General features: G+C 40.2%; 1 protein-coding gene across 1 annotated transcript in view; it reads left to right on the forward strand.

Moving 5' to 3' along the window:
* The first annotated feature begins 2,981 nt into the window (after window positions 1–2,981).
* fam98a (family with sequence similarity 98 member A) overlaps window positions 2,982–17,955 on the forward strand; it is a 32,179-nt gene continuing 17,205 nt past the window's right edge. The window contains exons 1-4 of the mRNA XM_072580502.1: window positions 2,982–3,156; window positions 8,871–9,019; window positions 9,754–9,888; window positions 16,966–17,147. Of these exons, the coding sequence (XP_072436603.1) occupies window positions 3,008–3,156; window positions 8,871–9,019; window positions 9,754–9,888; window positions 16,966–17,147 (615 nt within the window). The 5' untranslated portion in view covers window positions 2,982–3,007. The remainder of the gene's footprint in view (window positions 3,157–8,870; window positions 9,020–9,753; window positions 9,889–16,965; window positions 17,148–17,955) is intronic.

The following is a 17,955-nucleotide window of genomic DNA, read 5'->3' on the forward strand; positions in this document are numbered from 1 at the left end:
TTTTTTTACTCAACAAGAATTAGTGTTTATTACAAGTAAATAAACTCTTGCTACAGAGAAACAACTTTGAAACATTCAATGGCATCACTACTAGTTAAAACTTTAATCCCCCTTACAAAATACACACACACACACACACACAAAAAGGGTGTTACACATGGATGGAGAGACTGAGAAAGCAATTCAGAGCTTCCTGTTCACAAGGCTGCTGAGATGATTCTTGTGGTGATCAGAATGCTGTGTCTCAGTCTTCATCCTCTAAATGCTTTTGCTGGTTTGCCTGAGGTATGGGGTGACTGGTTCACGCTCATAGTAGGTCTCTGACTTAGTCATTAAAAGTCATTGCTTGCAGCAAATGGTGAAGAAAAAGTAAACTGGTTTACTTCAGGCTTAAAGTGGGTTTTGCTGAGACAGCTCCTGGTGGTGGATGTCTGACGACTTCTCTGTATCTTGTTCACAACCTCAAACTGTTTAGCTACCTAAGAACTAATCACATAGCTGTTGGCAGGCTGAAGGCCTTTGTCTTCATAAGACCACACAGAATAGGAATATAAGTAGGCTGTTCGGCTTTTCAAGCTCTGCTTTGCCATTCAATATAATCATGGCTGATCCAACATTCTTCAAGTTCACTTTTCTGCTTTTTCCTATAACCCTTGATTCCTCTACCAGTCAAGAATCTATTTCAACCTTAAGTATACTTCAGGATTCTGCTCCCACATCTCCCTGTGGAAACGCATACCAAAGACTAATAACCATCTGAGAGAAGAAATTCCTCCTGATCTCAGTCTTAACTTAGTCCCCCTTTATTCTGAGACGATGCCCTCTGGTTCTAGACTCCACCATGAAGGGAAATATCCTCTCAACATTTACCTGTCAAGCCCCTTAAGAATCAGATATGTTTCAATATCGATAACTGGTCAGAACTCTACAGACCAATCAGTTACTTGTCGTCAACCAAAGCTCTATTTGTATACGACCATTTGGCTTCAGCTCATCACTAAACTACATTTGAAGTACATTCTGTTCCGCTATAACTTGGTAGTTCCAAACTCGTGCAATTCCATGCTATAAGAAAATTGTGTAATAGCAGCACCATTTCAACAAATGGGACTGGAATTGTGTTATAACCAATACACACTTTAAAAACAGTGTACCCAATTCATCAATCATGTTATAGCGAATTTGTGTTGACGAAACACACATTATAGCAGAACAAACTGTACAGCTATGTAAACAGTGTTTATAATAAATGTCAGGTTACTATTTCCAAAATGTGTAGGAATGTTCCAGCAATCCTTGGTTTTGAAACAGTTCTCTTCTCATTTCAATATAGGAAAATAAAAAGACACAGTCTTTGCAGAATTAGGAGCAAGAGTAGGGCATTCAACATCTTATGCCTGGTCAAATATTTAATAAGATCTTGGATCATCTGATTTTAACCTCAAATTTGCATTTCCACCTACCCCAATAATCTTTCACACCCTCCTTGCCTTAAGGATTCTGCTTCCACAACCCACTGACACAAAAATAAACACCTGATCTCGGTTTTAAATGGACAATCTCTCATAAGAAGCATCCTCTTCACAAGCCTAGACCAACTTTTCCTCATAAGACAATACTCATTCCAGGTATTAGTCTGGTAATCTAAAATTATTAATTTCTTCAGATGCTGTTGGACCTGCTGAGTTTCTCCAGCATCCTATGTACTTGTTTTAGATTTCAGCATCTGCAGCATTTTGCTTTTGGAATGGTAAGTTGATATCGTTAGATGAAGGTGGTTGGGAGGAGACCCATGGTTCAGAACATCAACACTGACATGGTTATTGTTAGAAATGGGGTAAAGTGTTGTTTTTGCAGATATAGAAAAAGCATACAGAAAAGGGGTACAGCAAGAGAACTATTAACCCTACAGGTATTTAGGGACTTTTCAGTGTATAATTGTGGTTAATTAAATACTAACTTTGGTGTGTAATTACTATAACAAAAAGTTCTTTTTGTAAAATTATGCTTTCAGCAAAAAGCTGAGATAGCCGAAATGCTTGAGCTATACAAAATGATACAAGTTAATGAAATGTCCGAGGATGGGAATGTGCCAGCAGAATTGATACAAAATGTTAAACCAGATCTAGATGTACTGTCGACAAAATAAATGTATGTGTCAGCACTCACAAAAAGGAAGGTTGCCAACCTGGGGAAGGGGGAAGTAATAAGGGTGGAGCACAGCTGGGCAGCGGTCTGGCACAGTAAGAGAGATTGGGTAATTAGGAGTCTGGAGAGATTACCTCACTCAGCTCAAAGGGTATAACTACACTAACCTAAGTTCTAATTTACTTCAATTGCCCTCTGCAATTGGGGTCCTTTCTTGCAAGATCGGAGAATAAATTGTCTTGTTTCCACCTTTGGTGGTCTCGTCTAAATTTTACTGAATTTTGTTTCTAACAGTTATGTTGGCCAAATGGCCAATTTCTGGACTGTAACTTCTGTGGAAAGATGTGATGTTGGAATTATATGCCAACAAACCTGCAACTTAGCATCCTCTACCAGCACCCATGTTGTTGCTAAAGTCAATGGGAATGGTTTTCAAAGTGGCACAAAAAGCAGCCAACGAGGACAAAACACAAAAACAGAGAAAGAGACATCTTTTTTATATGTGATTTATAAATGAGTTCATTTTCAAGAACAAAACAACTCCAGATGAATATGTTAAAAAGGCTAACGGGGTGTAAATGTAAATGTAAAATAAGACCGTTAGAACCTACCCTCAGAAAGTTTGAATAATCGCCATGGCAACAGCAGTAACTGTCAGGGGCTTTCGTGTCCAATCATCTGCCTGAATGAAGACTGGGCGTTTTATTCAACATTGTTCTCATTAATTGCACGGATAGGTTTCGATCGATGAAAGCACTGTTTTAGTGCCATTATTGTTTGTAATGTCAAGGTTTTGTTTTTTTTTGTGGAGCCGGCCGTCAGGCACGGGGCTGCCCGAGTATAGAGTGAGGCCCCAGACATGCCAACCGGGCAGAAGCCGCGGAGCGGCAGCAGTGGCGGGGAGGTTACCGTGCTTGGTGTGGGCCGTGGAGCTGGAGGGGCCGGCACACACCTCAGCCTGGGCTGCGTCATGGAGAACGACATCCTCGATTCACTGGAGGACTTGGGGTAGGCGCTGGACTTTCTCTCCTCCCTCCCCGTGTCAACCTTCTGGAGGTTTCTCCGCCAGGCTGGGCCTCACCGATAGGTGTTTGTCACCGGGTGGTTTCCCCTCACCACCCTCCCCCCGCCTCCCTCTCACACTGGCGTAGTCAAGTTGATCCGAGCGCTCGTTATAAATAACCTGCTGAGCTGGCTTTGGCGTTGCTGCCCACCCATTGGGCCTGACTCTGGGGTAAAACGCTTCTGCCCTTTTCCTCGCTGCTGACACGTGTTTCACTGCAGCAAAGGCCTACCTGTGCTTTTTGCTTTATCTCCCCACTTTACATTTTAAATCTGTCATCTGTCATTTGCATATGTGTCGCCCAGTCCATCGTTTGCCAACATTGAAAACTGTTTCAACATTACAGGGTTGGGGGTGGGCACTGTCATGTGACTGACTGAGTCCTTGAGCTGAGTGATTTAACCGTAAGGCAGTTTGGAGTCGACCATGTTGCCAAGGCTTGGCTCACATTTAGGCTAGACCAGGTGGGGATGGAGTGTTTCCTTATAGGCTGTTATGATCATCAGCTTTCATAAGACTAGCTTTCGACTACAGAATTGTTCATTGAATTTACATGCTATCAGCTGCTGTAATGGGATTTAATCTATTCCCCAGGTCATTGGCTCAGTCTTGATTATTTAATAAAAACTGAAAGAACTGTGGGTGCTGTTGTGTTCTGAGGAAGGGTTGCTTGCTCTGAAATGTTAACTCCAATTTCTCTCCACAGATACTGCCAGAACTGCTGAGCTTTTCTGGCAATTTCTACTTTTGTCTCTATTACTTGCCTAGTGACATTTATCAATATGGTATGCCTCTATCTTGCCATATGCTTCTAATGACAACAGTCCAGATAAATGGGTTGTAATTCTGAATAATATCTTGAATAACTTTTGAGCTATTCAAACCAAAATCAGTAGGCCTGGTTCACTGCCCACCTGCTCCAACAATGTCTTATAATACTTCTGGAGAATTGATTAGAAAATATCTGCAACACTTATCTTCATTTAATGATATGTAGGAAGCTGATCTTTATGAAAAGATTAGATGTGTTTTGGAATTGTACAAAAAAGTTTATTAGCATAGAGGGAAAATGTCTTAAAACATTTTTACAATTGGAAGCACTGCATGCCAAAATAGAGGTAGTGCTAAACCTCTCAGAATAATTAGTTAAATCATAATTGAACTGTTGTGACAAATTTTGGTGCCATCCTTTAAGGTTTTCAAGGTCATGGGGAGAGTCCAAAGAGACTTATCACTGTGTATCTCGCACTTAGATGAGAGGGGAAATTAGGTGACTGTAGAATGGAGCAGCACATTTATGAGGTGAAAGTGGGGACTGCAGATGCTGGAGATTAGAGTGCTGCTGGAAATGCGCAGCAGGTCAGGCAGCATCCAAGGAGCAGGAAAATCGACGTTTCGGGCAGGAGCCCTCCATCAGCATAGTAGGAGGTCCAGTAAAGAAGTAAATCTTTGGGGGGAGACTAATGCAAGTCAAATAATTGAGATCAAAAGGTCAGAGTTTTTTTTTCTGTTGATGGTCAAGACCTAGTGTTCTCGCAGAAACTGAAATGGAAGCTTTTAGCAGGAAAGTGTGAGGAAGATACCAAACTGCCAGACTAAAATTGTTCAGGCTAAAATTGACAATTGAAATTTATTTGCAACCAGCTTACCCACATAGCACAAATGTGTAGTAAAGGAATAGGAATCTAATACTCGGCATACTGAATAAGCTTCAGAGTTTGGTAGTTTTAGATGTCCGTTTCAGTAAGTTTTGAATAGTGCCTCTGTTTCAGTGTGACAAGGAAATAATGCAATTCCTTTCGCTGTCTCGACTGAAGCAAAGTTAAAAATCACACAACACCAGGTTATAGTCCAACAGGTTTAATTGGAAGCACACTAGCTTTCGGAGCGTCACTACCACCTGATGAAGTAGCGACGCTCTGAAAGCTAGTGTGCTTCCAATTAAACCTGTTGGACTATAATCTGGTGTTTGTGATTTTTAACTTTGTACACCCCAGTCCAACACCGGCATCTCCAAATTTCGACTGAAGCAGGCTGCTTAAAAGGAAAGTGGAGCATAGGTAAGACCTTTGTCTCTTGCAGAGCTTTTCTGTGCTTCCAGTGCTTCAATTTGAAAATTTGGTGTCTTTGGAGTTATTTTGTGAACTAGATTTATACCATTCAAGTGAAAGGGGTGTAAGAAAGGGGAATGTAGTGAGACCTGGGTATCCTCAAATAGCAGATTCTGAAGGTAAGCCTGCAGGTACAGCAAGCAGTAAAGAAGACAAATTGTATATTAGCCTTCATACAAGAGCATTCCAGAGCAGGAGCAGGGATGTGTTCCTGCAATTATACAGAGCCTGGTGAGACACCACACTTGGGATATTGTGTGCATTTCTTGTCTCCTTATGAGGAAGGATGTACTTGCTATCATGGGAGCTCAGTGGAGATTTTTCAAATTGATTCATGGGATGGCAAGACTGATGTATACTGCCAAAGTAACAGCTCTACTCAGGACAGCCGGAGACAACAAAAAAAATGCATTTGACATGTCTTCAAAAAATTGAAGAAGAAACATCCCCGCTGACTCACGGGAGTCTCTAGCCTGTGACCAACTGGACTTGAGAAGGTTCAAGTGGAGACACCTGACAAAAAGACTATATTGGGAATTTGCAGACCTGATGTCTATGCATAGTAGAAAGCGCTCAAACCTTTAGAATTTAGATCATGTTGCTGGAGTTCAGAAGAATGAAGGCAGAACTCAAATGTTTAAAATTCTGTAAGATCTAAACAGGATAGATGCAGGACTGATGTTTCCAATGTGTGTAGAGTCCACGTTAGGTCACAGTCTAATGATATGGGGTAAATCACTTAAGTCTGAGATAAAAAGAAATGTATTTACCCAGACAGTGGTAAGCCTGTAGAATTCACTACCACAAAAGCAGTCAAGGCCAAAACATTGTGTGGTTTCAAGCAGCAATCAGAAATGCACATGGAGTTAAGGGATCAAAGGATGTGCAGGGGAAAGCTGGAACAGGCTTTTGGATGATAACCATGACCATAATGAACAGCAAAGTGGGCTGCAAGCCAAATGGCCTTCTCCTTCATTTTTTATGTTGTCATGTGTGAACCATGATTTTCAGCAGAAACTTGGAACTGAAAATGACTTGTCATATTGGTTTGATGGGTTCTGAGAAGACTGATAATTCCAATGTGTGATTTTCAGACTCTACCTCACATGGGGCAGATGGACTGAGATGAATGAGTTATTTGAAGGTTTGAGCGCTTTCTACTATGCATAGACATCAGGTCTGCAAATTCCCAATATAGTCTTTTTGTCAGGTGTCTCCACTTGAACCTTCTCAAGTCCAGTTGGTCACAGGCTAGGGACTCCCGTGAGTCAGCGGGGATGTTTCTTCTTCAATTTTTTGAAGACATGTCAAATGCATTTTTTTTTTGTTGTCTCCTGCTGTCCTGAGTAGAGCTGTTACTTAAACCAGACTGCCAAAGTATGAGTGGTGTGTGCTGCCCTGTGGAGTAATTAGCATCTCAGTGCTGGGCATATTGACTTGAGAGAGGGTGCTGCTATTGGACCACTTCTCTAGCCACTGGAGTTGAACATTCTTATAAAGGTACATTGGTACCTTCAAGTGTTTTGAGGTGTCTGCTGTAAGCTGCCCAAGTTTGAGATGTATAGTTAGTGTGAATGGCATCTCTTGGCTCTTAGATTTCACATTTTCCATTCTTTGCCACAAAAAGAATTTCTGTGTACTAATCGTAGCTCAGTGGTTAGCACTGCTGCCTCACAGCGCCAGGGACCTGGGTTTGATTCCAGCCTTTGGTGACTGTCTATGTGGGTTTCCTCCAAGTGCTCGGGTTTCCCTCCACGGTCCAAAGATAAGCAGGTTAGATGAATTAGCCATGCTAAAATTGCCCATAGTGTTCATGGGTGTGTAGGTTAGGTGCATTCGTCAGGGAAATATAAAGTAATAGGGTAGGGGAATGAGTCTGGGTGGGATACTCTTTGGACTGTAGGTATGGACTTGTTGGGCTGAAGGGCCTGTTTCCATACAGTAGAGAGCTTTGCATGGCTGGAGGCTAGAGAGTTATGGCCTGTTTCCACACTGTAGGAACTCTATGGAAAGAAGACATTCAGGATATTTACTATTAATCTACAAGCTAATTTCAAAGACTTGAGAATGACAGACAAACATGACCTGATTTGAATTCCGATCAACCTAGAACACAATAGTTGCTTTTTCCCCTCAAACGTTGTTTATTTCTAGACTCCTGTGTGTGCCATCAATATAAACAGCTCTAGAGCTGTGTGGTGCTGAGCTTTGAATTTGTCCACTGCAAACAGTTTCTGGATGTTAGCTGGAATGTTGGGCTCAAAAGGACTTTCCTGCAGCTGGTCTACTACCTTGGTTTTCTATGTGCTAATCATAAGGCCAAAGTTATAGCTGGCATTGAAGAACAAGTCCTGTTACATTGTATTTCCAGCTCTGAGTCAGCAGCTGCATGCGGTAATTAACAAATAGGAAATCATGTACTGTGACATTGGAGACCACCTTCTTGACCTGAAGTCATCTTGAGATTGTGCAGCTTCCCATTATACAATGTCTGATTTCAGTGCCAGGGTCACTTTCATGGAAAGCATCAGAATACGGTGGAGAAAATACTATAAGAAATGGAAGCAAGTGTAGCCTTCAGCAGAGTTTGGAATGAAAGGAGTAAGTCTAAGTGCCATTGTTAAAGTCTACAAAGCAGTAGTTTTGCATATCTGCTCCATGCATGTGAAACTGAATCGTGTATCAAAGTCATGCCAAGAAGCTGAGCTACATTCAGAAACTTTCAAAGATCACCTGATGGAACAGAATGATCAGACAGAGGTGCTCACCCAAGCTGACCTGCATCCATGATATATTGAGTCACAACTGGTTTGGACTGATCATATAACTAGAATGCCACTTGCTCACTGAAACACACGATCTGTGATGTACTCTTACGGCAGTCAAAAGAAGCATGACAAGGAGTCTTGCTTCATTTTTGGAATTTCTTTATTAACTTGAGTCCTGGGGAAGCCTTGCGCAGGACCATTGCATATCGTGCTACAAAATAAAAATGTGTGCTTATTATTGAGGAAGGCTGCGCTACCATTGGGAGAGTGTAAGGAGGGAAAATCCCAAGCTAGCAATTCATTCAAAACTCAATCATTGAGGGTATATGTACTATTTGCAGCAGAATCGTCCTGCATTGGCAGTCATCTGCATACCTACCAGAATCCTACCAGTTTCCCAAAGATGAACTTGGTCATCCTCTCCACAGTTAAAAATATTTTTAGATGGTTTTATAGACTGGTACTCCCCACAAATACAAAATTTAAAATTTAAAATTACAATAGTATTTGGATGATAAGACAAAACCTTCTGATATGAGGCATGATTCTGTTGAACTGCAAGTAATTAATAAAGTCTTGCCTCTGGAATTAACATTTAAACTTAACATTTTCACAAGTTTCTGTTGACAAGTGTAACATTTAATATGAAGCTTCAGTTTAAAAATAAAGAAGATTGGTACATTGTAGAGTTTAGGGCTTCTTTTGTTTCGAGAAATGCACTTGCAATAGTGGAATCGAGAGGCTTTCTAGAATGCTCACAGAAAATGATTAATTTTGCAGATACAAGGGTCCACTACTGGATGATGGAGCTCTCAATTTGGCAGCCGTTGGTGGGGCAGCTTCTCCAGAATACACTAAGCTATGTGCCTGGCTTGTAACAGAACTGAAAGTTTTCTACAAGCTGGTAGAAAATGTCAATGCAACAGCTAGTAAGTTTTTTTAGTTATTAAACTATATCCAGTTGCATTACCCAAGTGATATAGCAACTTAAATCCGTTTTGCACATAAAACAATCATAATTTGGAAATGTGTGTAATATCATCATCGGTAGTAGAAATATGTTTTCTAGTATCTTGAAAAGGAACTACCGTAATGACTCACAGGCTATTGTATATCAGTTGGAACAATTTTATCTGTTCAGTTTAAACCATTAAATCATGGCAGTCTTTTTAATCCAACATTTGGAGTTCCACCAAAGAACCATATTAGACTCAGCATTGGCACTATATTTTTCTCTCTCCAAAGATCCTCGGAGACCTGTGGAGTTTTACCAGCTATTTGTCTCATTATTTCAGATCTCTAGCATTTGTAGTACTTTGCTTTTATTTGGAAGTTAACATTGACTATGTGTTAACAGTGAAATTACCTTACTGAAGATGATACCACAAAAATAGCACAGACTCTATTCTATCGCATAAACATGTTCAAGTGACATTGCATTCAGAAAGCTTTGACTTAACTGCAATGCCAGTTATGTCATGTCTGCATCTCTTAATTGGAAGGAAAGGGAGGTGTTTAATGCATATTGTAAATGGCTTGATTGAGTAAAATTTATATTTTGAAAAAGAAAATAATTCTAATGTTGATAACCTTAACTGTTATCTGGGTGTAGGACTTTAGGTCATGTGATTCTTTTTCCTTTTTATTTTAAACTCTCTCCTAGGCCCCACAGAAGCTGAAGAGTTTCAGCTAGAGATGAGCGGTTTGTTGGCTGAGATGAATTGTCCCTATTCTGTTCTAACTACTGGAGATGTCACAAAACGCCTCCTCAACAAAAATAATTGCCTTTTGCTGCTAAGTAAGTTGTAGGAGTATTTGAATTTTTTGTTCTTTGATTAATTATTGTATTTGAAACTTAAATCTCAGTCATAATGCTTGAAAGTGTTCAATGCTAAAGATGCATTCTCTCTCCAAGGTCATATACACATGTGTACATGGGTATGCCAGTCAAGTGGTTACGTTACTAGGCTAGCAATCGATTATGGCTTCTAATACCTACTATGACAAATTAGAAAGTACATTAATTAGTGACAGGTACCAAACAAAATATCAATACAACTCTACAGAGACCTGATTTATGGATTCGATGGGCCAAATTGCTGCCTTTTATGCCAGAATGACACTGAATCTGTGAAGGCTACAGGTTGTCTCACAAGTAAAACTGCTTCCCTGATATCCTTCAGGGAAGGGAACCCACCCTACTGTCCCACCTATTCATTAAAAAGTTAACATGTAGTTAACAGCTCTGGCCCATGTTCAAACCGTTCAAAAGATTAGAGGTGTGTGACATTTAAATACAATGTCAACTGTAAAGTTTTATACATTATTTGCTTTCTGATACACGAATACAGATCTGTATGTCACATGGGCTATGCGATGTATATTCTTTATTGGGTTTCAAAGTAGTTTTCTTAGTCATGGTCAAATAATCAGCAAATTGATAGTGGCTGGATTTATTTTAGAGTAATCATAGTCATAGTCATAGAGATGTACAGCATGGAAACAGACCCTATGGTCCAACCCATCCATGCCGACCAGATATCCCAACCCAATCTAGTCCCACCTGCCAGCATCTTGCCTGTATCCCTCCACATCTCTCCTATTCATATACCCATCCAAATGCCTCTTAAATATTGTAATTGTACCAGCCTCCGTCATTACTCAAAAAACAAATAGTGGAACAAGAGTATTGTGGATCTTGCAGCTGCTCCTAAGTTGCAGGTTTCTCTTATGATTTTCTTCTGGCTTTTATAGCAGAAGCCGAAAAAAAGTTCATTTTACAATTATTTTCGGAACTTTTCTAAACAAAATTCAAGAGTGAGAAGCTGGAAGTTGCCATGTTCATTGGTAAGAATGACATGGTTAGGGACAGGGTTAAGGCTTTGCAATGTGAATATAGGAAGTTAGATAGAAGATTTAAAAGTAGAACCTCCAAGGTAGTAATGTCTGGTTTATTCCCAGTGCCACCTTAGAGTAAGAATAGAAGGATAGAACAAATAAATCAGTGGGTGAAGAGGTGAGAGGTGTGCAAGGATTCAGATTTTTGAATCATTGGGATCTCTTCTGGGGCAGAAAAGAGCTGTTCAAAAGACATGGGTTTCACCTGAATTGGAAAGGGACCAATATCTTGGTGAGGAGATTTGCCAGTTCTATTTTTGAGTCTTTAAGCTTTTCGGGGGTAGTTCCCAAGTAGCACTGAAAATAGGCAAATGAGAATGGTTCTGAATCAAAAAAAGAGCAAGTTAATTAGAAAAGGCAATCAAGAGCAAGTCAGAAAACAAGGTAATTTTGAAGAATTATACTACATTTATTTCAATGTAAGGGGCCTTACAGGTAAAACTGAACTCAGACCACGTATGCGAATATGGGACTGGGATGTCATATCTATTACAGAGGGAAGGACAGGACTGGCAGCTCAATGTTCGGCTTTTAAATGCTGTAGGGAGGATAGCAAGAGAGAAGGGGTAGAGGCACTTTTGATTAAGGAAAACATTACTACCCTACGTAGGATATTTTTGAGGGATTGTCCAGTGAAACTATATGGGTATAACTTAAAAGTGAGACAAGGATGATTGCTGCGCAACCCCCCCCCAAAAAAGGATTGTCAGAGGGAAATAGAGGATCAAATATGTAGATATATGTAAGAGTGATATTCAAGATTGTAAATGGGTGATTTTAATTTTACAAACATTGATTGTGACTGCTATAGTGTTAAAGGTTTGGCTTGTGAAGAATTTGTTAAACGTGTTTTAGATAATTTTCTTTACCAATATGTAAATCTTCCTTACAGAGAAGGAGTAAAACTCAACCTTCTCTTGGAAAATAAGGCAGGGCAATTAACTGATGTGTTAGTCAAGCAACATTTTGGGAGTAGTGATCATGATTCTGATAGTTTTTAAATAGTTATGGAAAAGGATAGGCCTTCCATAAAAGTTAGTTATATCGTTGGACAACCAATGCTGACCATGTACCCAAACTAAACTAGTCCCAACTGCCTGCGTTTATCCCATATCCCTCCAAACCTTTCCTATTCATGTACTTGTCCAAATGTCTTTTAAACATTATAATTGTACCTGCATCTACCACTTTTTTCTGGCAGTTCATTCCACACATGACCGACTCTTGTTAGACTGGTTTCATTTTGGAACATGGTCAGCATGGACTAGTTGGACTGAAGGGTCTGTTACCATCCTGTATGACTCTGACTCTGTGACTCTTCTTCCATTCCAATTTTTAAACATCGTCAGGAATAAAAAGGGCAAATTCATTATCTGTTTTGCTGATCTTGGGTTTAAGTTGTCAATGTGTATCTTGATCTACAAAGGAATAATGTCTTTACAGCACAGAAGGAGGCCAGTTTGGTCCAATCTGTCTGTTCCAGCTAATTACTCAACTGATCTCTACTGCAGAATTTGGTTAATTGTTGCTCAAGCATGTGGATCCTCTGATACTGAGATTCAATTTTGATGTTTCGTGGAAATATTTCTCCCCCTTAATTTACTGAGGACTCGTGATGGCTTACAAATGACACTCCACATCTGCCTTCATTTCATATAAGGAATGTGACTGACTTACTACTGGCAGTATTGTATCAAATAAACCCATAATTGACAGGTGTGTGGGGATTTAAAAGCGACTACAGACCCCCGTCTCCTGCTGTGTATGCACACATACTAATTTTCTCCGGTCCAGAAGTCATCGTGCTATGGTACATTTCCAGCAGTACTGAATCATAGTGGCACCTTGCATTTATATGGTGCCTTCAACATAGTAAAATTCCTCCAAGCTGCTTTGCAGAAGCACTAGGAGATGGTTTTGATACAGAGCCCTAAATGGAGATATTAGGGTAGATGCTCAGAACTTTTCTCACCTGAGTAGCTTTTATGTACTGTTTTAAGGAGGGAAAAGGTTTATGGGGCCGTTTCTAGAGTTGACTGTTTTTAGTGGGTTGTGTGGCTGAAGGAGAATACAGACATTTTGAGCAGTGCGCACCTGGAGGCATTTGAAATATAGGGTGAGAATTTTAAAATTCAGGCATTGTTTAAACAGGAACCAAGTTGTATAAGAGGCACACCAGGCTTGGCAGGGAAGTTGGAACAAGGGCAGCAGAAGATACGACATGAAGCCACCCACCAATTACATCAAAATAGTTAAACAAGGTCAACAAACATGAGGCTTTCAGCAGCAGTTGAGTTGGAATGACATAATGTTGGATGATATGATATGATTAGATTAGATTCCCTACAGTGTGGAAACAGGCCCTTCGGCCCAACAAGTCCACACCGACCTTCTGAAGAGTAACCCACCCAGACCCATTGCCCTACATTTACTAATGGACCTAACACTGCGGGCAACTTAGCATGGCCAATTCACCTGGCCTGCACATCTTTGTGATTATGGAAAGAAACCGGAGCACCTGGAGGAAACCCACGCAGACGTGGGGAGACCGTGCAAACTCCACGCACAGTGGCCCAAGGCAGGAATCGAACACTGAGGCAGCAGTGCTAACCACTGAGCTACCATGCTGCCCATATGCCTCAGTACTATACAACACTAGACAGTAAAGTGACCAACTGAATCAACAGAGAACAGCATTAAAACTTGAAGTCTTTGACTGAGTTTCAATGAATCTTCATCTGAAATGATAGAGTAATGCAATTAGGTCCATATATTTATGACAAATGTGAGAATACCCGCAACCTATCTTAATTTGTGGTCAACAACTCATTTTGGGATCCAATGTGACCTTTAGATTGCAAGCAGTCTGTTCAGCCTTCAATAACTGCTCATTAATAAAGTCATGAGGTATGGGATACAGGGAGATTTGGCTATCTGGATTCAAAATTGATTGATTGACAGAAGGCAGAGCGGTTGTAGATGGAAAATATTCTGCCTGGAGGTCAGTGAGTGTGGTCCTGCAGGGCTCTGTTCTTGGGCCTCTGCTCTTTGTAGTTTTTATAAATGACTTGGATGAGGAGGTTGAGGGGTGGATTAGTAAATTTCCAGATGACACAAAGTTTGGAGGTGTCGTCGATAGTCTCGAGGGCTACTGCAGCGTGACATAGACAGGATGCAGAGCTGGGCTGAGAAATGGCAGATGGAGTTCAACCTGGATAAATGCGAAGTGATGCATTTTGGAAGGTCGAATTCGAATGCTGACTATAGGATTAAAGACAGGATTCTTGGCAGTGTGGACGAATAGAGGGATCTGGGTGTGCAAGTACATAATCCCTCAAAGTTGCCACCCAAGTGGATAGGGTTGTTAAGAAAGCATATGGTGTTTTGACTTCCATTAACAGGGGAATCGAGCTTAAGGGCCACAAGGTTCCTGCTACAGCTCTACAAGTCCCTGGTGAGACCACATTTGGAATATTGTGTCCAGTTCTGATCGCCCTATTATAGAAAAGATATGCAGGCTTTGGAGAGGGTGCAAAGAAGGTTTACCAGGAATACTGCCTGGGCTGGAGAGGTTGACTAAGCTCAGACTTTTCTCTCTGGAGAGAAGGAAGAAGAGAGGTGACCTGATGGAGGTATACAAGGTAATGAGAGGCATGGATAGAGTCAGTAGCCAGAGACTTTTCCCCTGGCACAAGGTCATAGTTTTAAGGTATTATGAGAAAGGTATAGAGGGGACATCAGAGGTAGGTCCTTAACATGGAGAGTTGTGAATGCACAGAATGGGTTGCCAGCGGTGGTGGTGGAAGCGGAGTCATTTAAGCAACTGCAGATTAATCCTCGGCACGACTTCGTGGGCTGAGGGGGCCTGTTCTGTGCTGTACTTTTCTATGTTCTAAGGAAAGGGATCAAATTAGTGGCTGTGGAACAGCGTTTCAGACAGAAGTGACAGTTTAAAATATTTAGTTGGAGTTAATTTCTGGATACTTGATACCAGATGGAGGACAAGCAGTGCGAAAATTTTAGATGGTTGATATGGGGATGGTGATGTTATGACAGCTGTCAGGATAGTTGATGTGAAAACTGCTGTTTTTGAAAGATGCTGTGGAGTGGTAGTGTGGAGGCTGAGACTGAGATGAAGGTTAGAGGGTGTTGAAAAGGATGAATGTTATGATTGATCATATCCATTACCATCAAGGACCACTGAGCAACTTACAATTGTTCTACTGCTGCCCTGGCTGACATCACCTATCTGAACACAAGCTAGGGATCACTTATGTGGTCCTTGCTGAAATTGTTTTCATTCTCCCAAAATTATTAGCAACATTGTATGCCACCAGAAGTTAAGGACAGGGGAGTGCAGTACTACATGGGTCATTAGCAAAACGTTCATCAGAATGAGCAACTAAAAACAAAATTGTTTAACTTAGTTCTGGTGATCTCTTCTGTCTAAACGTGGATTATTTTTGTATTTATTCAGGGAATGTGAGATCAGTTGAAATTTTAAAACTGGCATTGGTAATAGTTTGATCATTTGGTCATGGAATTTAAATTATGTTGAATCAAGATAGGGAATTGGAGCAGTAATCCAGATGAATTATAATCCAATTGACTGGCAGAAAAGAATCAAGAAGCTAGGTGGCTTACTCCTGTTCTTATGTAACTATTGCTAGCCAAACTTTGCCAATTCCAAACTTTGTTCTGAGATGATTATCTGCTGCTACCTCAAACTACACCCAGCAGTTTGGTTAACCGAGTGACTTACTACATTATTTGAAAGGGCAATTGGTTGGTTGCATTGCTGCTGGACAGAAATTCCACTTGGGCTAGGCTGGGTTAAAGATCACAAGTTTTCTTCCCTAAAGATATTAGTTTACATGACAGTCAGGAAGTCTGACAATCATTTGTTCAGGTTCAAGTTTCCAGGTTTTTAAAACCGAAAATTCCATGGCATTTTAAACCGTTCTGAAATACTAATCTGGTAACAAACCCAAGTATGGATTTTGTGTTTTCACTTTTCTAGAGGCAGAATTTTGGTCTTTGCCCTTTTTGTCATCTGTCGATGGGAAATCTAGCTTTAACACTGCTAGCTCTTGTACTTGAGGTTATGAAAGAGCTATGTTGAGCTAGAGATCTGAGACCTCAATACACCAGTTCCTTCCTTGTCACTACTTTACCATGAGGCTGGTTGATAAATGAATGTAACCTGGAATTGGTAATTCAGTGACAGTTCTCAGTCTTGTGCCATTGAGTTTCTAGAGGTTCCCTTATGTTAGTCTGCTATGTGCATGTACTGTTTCAGTCATAAACAGCAAAGTTTTTTTCTGAAACACTTGGTTGGTTACAAACCACTTGCTATGTTGGCAGTTTGAACTGTGAAATGAAACTCTTGTGCAAAAGCAAAGTGGCATCAAAATAATATCTAGGTATTGTTTTTAAAATGCCATGTTAATGTGAATGTTCTAAAGTAGCCATGTGACAACTCTGAATAATAAAAAAAATCAATAAATATATGGATTTAAGTGCATTACTCTATTGTCATTTGAAATGAAGATTTGTTGAAATTCTCTCGGGCACTTCAAGTTTTAATGCTACTCTCTGATTCAGTTGGTCAGTTTACAATCTACTGTTGTATATAGTACTCAGGCATATGAATCTGTTAATACTAATACTAAATGCTATAATTGAACCTGGTAACAGAGTTCCAGAGGTGTAGCAAAAGCATGTCAGCAGCCTGTGTTCCTGTTGGTTGGCGTTGGAATCAAACTTGTCAAAGGTGATTCCTCTCTTCGTGTCAGATAACCTTTTTAACTGTGGTCTTGCAGGTTCACATATAAATGGAGACCAGTTGATACCCATACTTTACCTGAGCAACTGTTGCTGATCTCAGGAAAGGGAAGGAATTGGGTGAGGTAATGGACAAATACATTTGTAGCTTATATATCTCGTGTTTATGTTTTGCTGATTTTTGTTTCTGTAGCTTACCTGATTTCTGAGCTTGAATCTTCACGAATGCTTGGCGTGCACAACCCGCCAAAGAAGCAGCCAGATAAAACCAGCCAGTCGTTCATGGAGCTGAAATCCATATGTATTACTCTGGGTATGTCCAAGCCCCCAGATAACATCACCATGTTCCAGTTCTTCAGTGGGATTGAGAAAAAGGTACACAAGAACAAAATTGTCCTAATGTGCAGCATTTAAAACCTGAATCATTCAGCCAAACAGTACAAATAATTACTTTTTTTAAAATCCATTGGAATTTCCTCTTCAGGAAATAATAAATTCTTAAAAGAAACAGCACAGATCAGTTGAGAGAAGGTTTCTTTTAATCTTGCCTTTTGATTTCAAACAGTTATTTTGTTTCTAACTACTACAAGATCTATATAGGTTGCACCTTTTAATACAAGGTTCTATCCTCTGAGTATAAGGAAGCAATTTTAATCCTACTTTCTCTTCTCTTAATCAGGGTTAAGAGTCTGTTTGATGGCTTTCATAATTTCTCTTAAGGGTTTGTTTATTTTGGGGAAAAGTACAAAGACAGGCGATTTCAGATTACCATAAATTCACAGTGGCCAAACCACATATCAAATTGGAAAACTGCATTTCCAGTGTGTCTCAGATTATTGACTGGAACTGTTTCACTGCATTGTACCTTATTCTCAGGTGTCCACCATGCAATTGGGTATTTAATATCTCCTTTCCAATACTCATTTGTGTATAGAAAGCCTTCAGATCAATAAATTAGAATCAAATTGTTTTAAACATGAGCTTTCAGATGCAAAAGGCATCGACTTCAGCATAAAACTCTTTTGTCAGCATAACCAACTGTCAAGATGTATTGCATTATAAGCAGCTATGTAGTTGAGGTGTTTTACTTTTACTGTCTTTAAAGTAGATACTATGCACTGTGTGTGTGTGTGTTCTGAACACTTAAATTATCTCGCCTCTCAACTTACTAAGGGAATACAAG

This window comes from Chiloscyllium punctatum, chromosome 11 (assembly GCF_047496795.1).
Source record: "Chiloscyllium punctatum isolate Juve2018m chromosome 11, sChiPun1.3, whole genome shotgun sequence".
NCBI lineage: Eukaryota > Metazoa > Chordata > Chondrichthyes > Orectolobiformes > Hemiscylliidae > Chiloscyllium > Chiloscyllium punctatum.